We start from the raw sequence: 8,998 nt of genomic DNA, 5'->3' as shown, positions 1-8,998 counted from the left end.
TAGAGGCCCATTTCCAGCAACTATCACTCCAGTGTTCTAATGGTACATTGTGTTTGCTAATCGCCTTAGAAGACTAATGGATGATTAGAAAACCCTTGTGCAATTATGTTAGCACAGCTGAAAACTGTTTTGCTGGTGAGAGAAGCTATAAAACTGGCCTTCCTTTGAGCTAGTTGAGTATCTGGAGCATCACATTTGTGGGTTCGATTATACTCTCAAAATGGCCAGAAAAAGAGAACTTTCATGTGAAACTCGCCAGTCTATTCTTGTTCTTAGAAATGAAGGCTATTCCATGCAAGAAATTGCGAAGAAACTGAAAATTTCCTACAACGGTGTGTACTACTCCCTTCAGAGAACAGCACAAACGGGCTCTAACCAGAATAGAAAGAGAAGTGGGAGGCCCCGGTGCACAACTCAGCAAGAAGACAAGTATATTAGAGTCTCTAGTTTGAGAAATAGACGCCTCACAGGTCCTCAACTGGCAGCTTCTTTAAATGGTACCCGCAAAACGCCAGTGTCAACGTCTACAGTGAAGAGGCGACTCCGGGATGCTGGCCTTCTAGGCAGAGTGGCAAAGAAAAAGCCATATCTGAGACTGGCCAATAAAAAGAAAAGATTGATATGGGCAAAAGAACACAGACATTGGACAGAGGAAGATTGGAAAAAAGTGTTATGGACAGACGAATCAAAGTTTGAGGTGTTTGGATCACACAGAAGAACATTTGTGAGACGCAGAACAGGTGAAAAGATGCTGGAAGAGTGCCTGACACCATCTGTCAAGCATGGTGGAGGTAATGTGATGGTCTGGGGCTGCTTTGGTGCTGGTAAAGTGGGAGATTTGTACAAGGTAAAAGGGATTTTAAATAAGGAAGGCTATCACTCCATTTTGCAACGCCATGCCCTACCCTGTGGACAGCGCTTGATTGGAGCCAATTTCCTCCTACAACAGGACAATGACCCAAAGCACACCTCCAAATTATACAAGAACTATTTAGGGAAGAAGCAGGCAGCTGGTATGCTGTCTGTAATGGAGTGGCCAGCGCAGTCACCAGATCTCAACCCCATTGAGCTGTTGTGGGAGCAGCTTGACCGTATGGTACGCAAGAAGTGCCCATCAAGCCAATCCAACTTGTGGGAGGTGCTTCAGGAAGCGTGGGGTGAAATTTCTACAGATTACCTCAACGAATTAACAGCTAGAATGCCAAAGGTCTGCAATGCTGTAATTGCTGCAAATGGAGCATTCTTTGACGAAAGCAAAGTTTGAAGAACAAAATTAATATTTCAAATAAAAATCATTATTTCTAACCTTGTCAATGTCTTGACTATATTTTCTATTCATTTTGCAACTCATTTGATAAATAAAAGTGTGAGTTTTCATGGAAAAAACGAAATTGTCTGGGTGACCCCAAACTTTTGAACGGTAGTGTATGTGTCAAAACAGTTGCTAATAAAATAGAAACCAGATTTGCACGCAGTAGAATCCATAACACCACCAAGGCCCAACAGTCCCTTTAAATTGAAACAAGTCTTGAAGCCAACGTCACATTTTGTATCTCAGCTACACATTAGTGGCAGTTACTGGTTTGCTCTACTTGTTACCATGTGTCTGAAAAAAGACTACTTCTCTATAAAACCTCATTTAAATGCAGTAGATCCAGCTTTTCCTTTGATTCTTCACACACTCGTTCAAACTATCTTGTGCAACTCACTTCTATTATCAACAGTAACATTAATAACCATAATTTACTACAATATGCTACAGCGGGAACAAATACAAATACATCTACTGTAATAATTTTGGACTAATGAAGAAAACTGCAGAAACTACAGCAATTGGTGACAGTGATGAGTTGAAGTTCATACTCTTTTTCAGCAAAGTTCAACACTTAAGATGAATGGAAATTTATCAGATAAATGTGGCCTTTGTTATTGCTTAATTAATGACAGTTATATCAGTTTCCTCTTTTCTACAAGGTTACATTACTTGTGGTTAAAAAACAGTGTTGAAGAAGGAATGTGGTTTTGAGTCATGCAACATACCACAGCCTGAAACTGAACTCATCTGTTGGGAACAGAAAGTACATCTTTATTAAATTCACCAGAAAAACTGTAGTAAACGTTGATGAATGTTCTTGTTGAATATGATGTGAGTCAGGAAAGAACAGCATTTTAACGCTGTTGAATTTGTATTGGGCTCAAGTAAACACAGGAAAAACTATTAAATTCTTTTTTTAATTGTGATATGAAGAATGTTATCATAGGAAACAAATTAAGACAATGTTTTAAGGTATTTTGCAACAAACACTGAAAGAGTGACTTAGACACAAACATATTTCCCCCTCAGGAAACATTAATTAATCAGAAGGAACGGAAGAAAGGAAATAAAGAAAATGCATAAAAACTAAATTATTAAATTGTATAAACACACATACAAGCACATGCATACACACTCATGAATTAAAATGAATAGAAATAATAACAATACATGCAAAAATAAACAACAAATAAATGCAAGAAAGAAAATTTAAAAAATGGATAAGGACTCGGAGCTCAAATGAATGTAACAATGATTAGTTAGTGTGCAAACATTATAGACAATGAGAAGGAATTTTGATTGATATTTATGCAGGTATTATATGATAGTCTATAGTCTATGGGGTTTAAATCCTACTCAAGCCCAAATGTCTTTGTCTCCTTCAGTATCATATCATCATATCACACTTCATTTTTTACTCTCCCATAAAAGCACAACTAAAACATTTGTCTCGAGATATTTGAGCAGATTTTTACACCCAAACACCCAATTTGCTGGGGATAGAACAGAACACACACACCCAGTGGCTGCAGTTTGCCTTTTTACCTCCACCAATGAGGTCATATTTTCATCTGTATCTCCATTAATCCCCTCCCCATTCCATGGATTTTATTTGATCACTTTCTTTAACATTGCAATATTCAGCCTTTCTCAACTTTTTTGTAAATTTCTCAGAGGAATAATTCTTGATGAAAAAAATCAAATGCAAAATCAAGACTCTTTTTTGTAAATGAACTCTGGAGAGTCCACTGAAACATGCATTAGAGTTCTGTAGCAAACTGCAGTAGATGAATCACAGCCAACCATTATTTGATCATTAGAGGGCGCCAAACAAAAATCCAAACAATAGGTCTGTTATCCATCTACAAATGATTCATTGTGCAGCAATTCATTATTGCCTCAACTTATCCATATCTCTGTATCAGATGTGCAACAGAATGAATCATTTAAGTTTTAGGCCTGACCTCATATGTCTTCTCCTTTCAGTGTTGATAAAAATATAATATATAATAAGAAAATTACATAATTTGCTAAAAAATTGAGTATTTAACTCACTCTGGGAACTTGTGTGACTTTCCTGTATGTTCTTGTAAAGAAGATAAAGATCATAAAACATGTGGAACACACACAACTGTGGCCGAGGGGGTAGAGCGGCTGTCCTCTAACCAGTAGGTCGGCAGTTTAATCAATGTCTCCCCCATCTGCATGTTGAAGTGACCTTGGGCAAGATGCTGAACCCTGAATTACCCCTCATAGAAAAATCTTGATCATAGATGCACTGTATGAATGTGTCTGAATGGATGAATGGCAATTACCTGTACAGTGAAGCGCTTTGAGTGGTCATCAAAACTAGAAAAGGGCTATAACAATACAGACCATTCACCATGTTTCTTTATTTTACATTTTCAGTTAAAGACTCATCACAACATTTGTGGAGAGGAGATACATGTATCTTAAAGCAACACCATGTAACTTTTACTTAGCAGCAGCGCCCTCTGCAGCCACATATGCTGAGTACGTTTCCTCAAATAGGGTAAAAACATTCTGTTGACTGGATCTCTGACTGCGTTAACCCACTCATGAGCTGAAACAGTGGATATTACCCATGCCCCCCAGCTTCCTGAACCAGAGGAGATGCCACTTTAACAAATACACTAAACTCTGTTTGGAATTTTTCATATTCTTTGCTGAATACCAAAGATAACCACATTTTTACTGACTTCTAAGTGTTTGAACTGATCTACAGTTCAGCATTAGTTCTATTGCTGGGCCTGATTCTGGCAATTTAAACTGCAACTATCAGTTGGTTACGCTTTTCTCATAGGAGATAACCAAAGCTTTATAGAGCAAAAAAAGGCATTCAAGGAGAGGAGTGCCACTATTCTCCATATTCCATGTGTCTGTACCATCAATCTAATTTTGAAGCTGCTAAGGTTATTCTAAGGTAAAAAAGTTGCGTAGTGTTGCTTATTGTCTTTTTTATGGAAGGACAGGAAGCACCTGGCAGAATCCTTTGTTTGTGTCATATCCACCTACCAGTGGTGGCTTGTTAATACAGGGTGGGGGTGCCGTGCCCTCCAACATTCTGAGACGAAACCCCTTTTTAAATATGTAACACATATTTTAATTAGATAATAATACTTGTACTCGTACATTGCACCTGGTAGACCGTAAGCACCTGAGAGCCTTCCATAGAAATTATTTTCAAATTGTATTTGGTTAATTTCTGTCTAAATACATATACTTCCTGGTGTGGGGCGCGGCAAAATGGATGTGAATGTGGGTCCTTAAACTTTTGGCAACCACGGAACCTGAGACTGCTCTTTAATTGGTTGTTGTGGATTTTCCACAGGCTCTCTGCACCCCAGACACTCCCACTTTTATTTCCAGCAAATAGGTATTCATTTACGTTTTTCTTTTGTCTACTGTGATTGGTCGACCCTCACAGGTAAATCGCCTCTCACTTAATTACTTCTGCTGGGAGCTGACCAGAAAAGATATGGTGACCTCAAGTGGAACTGTGTAATCTCTTTACAAAAACACCCTTTCACAAGGCGTTCACTCGAAGAAAAAAATTGATCTTGGTGCAGATCGCCCGATTGACAGATTCAGCAGCCGGCAATTTATGAGGACTTACATCCGGGGCTCCTGCCGCTCCAGTCTGTTTGCCACCACAATCATTGGCATATCTACCACTCTCAGCTCATCAACAACTTTACTAGGACATCTTGTGGAACCCTCTCCAGTTACACAGCACTCTCCCTTTTTATTATAGATTCATTTGAAGACTTCTAACACAGACAAGAAGAAAACAGACGGGTGGAGAAAGTACTTAAACGTCTTTCTCAAGCAAAAGTACAAATAAACAGACACAAATCTTACTAAGTTAAAGCAAAAATACATTTTCTACTTGACCAAAAGTAAGTAAGTACTTGGTTTTAATATACTTAAAGTAGTAAAAGTACTTGTAGAGAGTAGCCTATTGCGAATGCAATGGTCTACTTGAATTCGGGAATAGGTTACTAGATTAATCTATTACATCTTTAACTGTATAACGGTATTCTGTTTAAGACAAGAATGGTACTGACTCTGTCATATTAACAAAGAATGTTGCGGATGTTTCTACTGAGAATATTTACATTGTCATATTATTTAGTGACTGTGTCTCAGCGGTGGCCTCGGTGAGAGCTGCTGCTCTGATTGGATCAATGGACTAATTCCACTATTATTATTGATTACTTTCCAAAATATAAAAGAAATACATGAATTGAACTTAAATGCAATGTTTTTTTGAAATGTAGGGAAGTAGAAAGTACAGATACTTGCTGATATATGTAATAAAGTAAATGTGAAAGGTACCTGAAAATAAATCGACTAAACACAGATACATAAAGAAAATGTACTTTTGTTACATCCCACCACTATTCAAAAAATACATCCTTGAGCAAGAAGCACAGAAGTAAAATCTGAGCCCTTAAAAAATAAATAAGTAAATATAAAATCAACATTCATATAAATTAAACCAATGGTGGAATTAATAAAACAAATGTTAAAATAAATCAATCTCAGCATATAGAATATATAGATAAGACTCTAGCACCGGTGCTAGTGCATAATACAAAATATTGCTACTTCTGCCAAACAGTTTATGTTTTCATCTGCATCAAGCTGATGATCCAGTTAATTTTTGTATAAAGTTGTGTTTTTCAACATTATAGTTGATTTCTGAGATAATTATTATGGATCCTGATGAGAAAAATCAGTCACGTTTCGGGGACTGATATTTACGAGGGTGTACGATTTGGTGCAGATCCAAATACAAATCTGGATCTAGCGAACTTAAATGTGGTTTTATAAGGGGACGGTTGAGCCTTGGTGGAGGTATACACACTCTACTGACAGCATTTGAATCAACTGATACAAATACTGCTGCAGAACCTAAGCACTGATCATTAAATGTAAACTCAGACCCACGCTTGTGCATCTTTAAAAAAGCATTTTCAGTTCATTTTCATGAGCGTTTGTAAATGTGAACGTCTGCATTTACTGATGTTTTATAGGCTGTCATACCTGGTCCCAGCTGATAACGATAAAATTATCGACATTATCGACACTGAACAAAACTTTGAACCATCAAACATTATTTTTCCAGAGCTGACAACAGATTTCATGGCTTTATTCATTTTTAAAACAATACAGAAATGTGTGCAATGTAATTTACACAACACTTTCATGCTAACTTTATTTCCGTATTCAGTTTGGTATACTTTGAAAATGTATGATGTAAAGAATTTTGCGTGACCCATTTCAAAACAAAAAGTGCCAACTGAAAAACAAAACCACAGCACTGCACAGATATTAAACAACGTAGCACCACACGTTTGCTTTGTCTTGAAGAATACAACCCCATCATCCACACCGGCAAATTATCAGTTAATCTGATTTGCCTAATTCCTTTTTAACACTTCCCTAATCCAGTCCCCGAAGGAGGATACACTTGTGTAGACATCAGGGGTCTTGGGGTTTCTGCATCGCCGGCCAGAGAAGGAGACCACGCCTGCTGCAGCTCCATCACACACCAGAGGGCCACCTGAATCCCCCTTGAAGAGAAAACATACATGTCACTTAACAGTAGGTGTGTTTAAAAATACTTTTTTTTCCTGTGTTCAGTTTTGCTTGATCAATGACCAGCCCGTTTACTTTCTCACCCTGCAGGGGCCTTGAAAACCTCTCTCTCCTTCACTGCAAACCATTGATCTAGTGATGGGAACCGATCCCCATCTCCTACGACATGTCCGCCATGACAGCGTGGTTACGTTGACTTCCTGAAGCGTGTTGGGTTTGGTTCCGTCATCCGCTATGTCCCCCCAGCCGGCTGTGAGGCAGCGACTTCCTGTTGCCACCCTGCTTGTTTTCAGAGAGATCAGCTGCACTGCTGCACTCAGTTGTGCCCTGCCGTTCAGCTGAGATGAGGGGATTGATGATTGAGAAATACAGAAAAAACATCTGGTTTTATGGATTTTGTGCAAGCTAGAGACAATAATGAAAATGTGAAAGTGCTGTAGACAACAGTTGAAACTGTCCTCACCTTCAGGAGCCTGATGTCATTTGCAGGTTTATCATACCCGGGATGGGGAATGGATCTGACAGCTCTGAATTCCTGCTTTGTACTCTCGTTAGCTGACAGGGAATCAATGCCGAGCACAACTGTGTATGTTCTTGGAATCACAATTTAATGAAGACTAGACATTAGATATGATGTCAAGGCTGCAAATACACAGAAATCATTATCCACGTCTGTGTTCAGATGTGTGATGCTGAGAATGAACACTGACTAACTAGATTAACTTTGAGATTTAGATGGTTATTTTATCATTAATTAAACCTTTCTCAGAAGTTCTTGAGGACAAATCCTTGTCATGTGTGATGAAATATAGATATAAGGTTCAAATTTCTTAACTTGTCCTTTACTTCCATAAAAAGGATATGTTTGGACTCCGCTTCAGTGGACATGTTGAGACATTCTAACGTTGGGTTAGAAGACCAGAGATAAAGATTGGGGTCTCGGTCTACTGTGTTTTATCTAATCTTGTCTCAAACATGTGACACATGTGGTCTGTCAGAGAGTTTGTGGAAGAGTCTTTCTGTTCTCAGCTGACGGCATTTTCGCTTCCCCTCGACTTAAAGAATACTTACAATTTTGGTACGAATATATTAGTTTGGATACATTTGATTTGCTTTTGTTAATTGTCAAACCAGCAGTTTATGAGGTCATTCTTACTCTTTGTGTTCAGTGGTTCAACAGGAAATCCACAACAGACTAATTTCAGTGCAAGTCAGAATATGCACAGTTTTTGCATGACGTCATCATCACTGTCAGTATATATCCTGCTCGCTGTACATTATTGTTAAAAATGTATAGAGTACAATGTATATATCTATACCCTGTCTTCGTCTTTACACAGTATTTATTATTCATTTCATTCCACTAGTCCAAACTTGCCACCACTATAATCATATAGTAATTTAATACTGTATTATAAATACAATGATAACTAATTATTTTTGTACCATTCTTTAACCTAACCAAGTTTTTAGTTGTCCTGGTCCCTCGCTGTATGTCTATTTCTAAGTAAGTGCACTGAGAGCAATTTAATACCAGAGTCAATATCCTTGTATGTGCAGACATACTCGGCCCGATTGTGATTCTTTGTTTCCTCAGAGAATCTCAAATTCAGACAGAAGTACGTTTTTGAGCTTACTCATCAATCTTACAATGAGCTGCCGTGAGCACAAAGTCTTCTCTCACCAGTGCTCCCCCACAGTTATGGCGACCTCGGAGTTGCAGCGAAGCCATGTAGGGGCGTGAGTGGGGGGCGGCATCTCTACCGCCAACAATATGAGAACCATCAGCTCCTGAAACACAAAATGCATCATTATTCAATTATCATAATCCAACTTAATTCATATTTAGCTTTTCAATTTTTTTTACCATATACAGAAACCAGAAAGAAAAAATTGCTGCTTGTTTGATTCAGGATTTTATCATTAAGAAGGTGTAGCTCACCATTTAGGACAAAGACCAGCAGGAGTAGGAAACTGATCGCCATGGTCCCTCCTCTGATCTGCCTTCCGCTCTTGGTTTTATACATTTTCTGGAGAAGAAAACCTCTTGCTTATTTT

At 38.3% G+C, this 8,998-nt stretch overlaps 1 protein-coding gene across 1 annotated transcript; it reads right to left on the bottom strand.

The window, feature by feature from the left end:
- Positions 1–6,508: 6,508 nt before the first annotated feature.
- Positions 6,509–8,998, bottom strand: LOC117760053 (serine protease 57-like). The gene is made up of 5 exons (XM_034582768.1): positions 8,883–8,998; positions 8,578–8,731; positions 7,404–7,533; positions 7,024–7,278; positions 6,509–6,915 (listed from the first exon to the last, which is right to left on the bottom strand). Exons 1-5 carry the CDS (start codon positions 8,965–8,967, stop codon positions 6,763–6,765), a joined length of 777 nt encoding a protein of 258 aa, XP_034438659.1. The 5' UTR covers positions 8,968–8,998; the 3' UTR covers positions 6,509–6,762.

The sequence above is a fragment of the Hippoglossus hippoglossus genome, chromosome 4, assembly GCF_009819705.1.
Source record: "Hippoglossus hippoglossus isolate fHipHip1 chromosome 4, fHipHip1.pri, whole genome shotgun sequence".
In the NCBI taxonomy this organism is placed as follows: domain Eukaryota; kingdom Metazoa; phylum Chordata; class Actinopteri; order Pleuronectiformes; family Pleuronectidae; genus Hippoglossus; species Hippoglossus hippoglossus.
The sequence above is the reverse complement of the archived record's forward strand: the minus strand, read 5'-3'. Positions and strand labels throughout refer to the sequence as shown.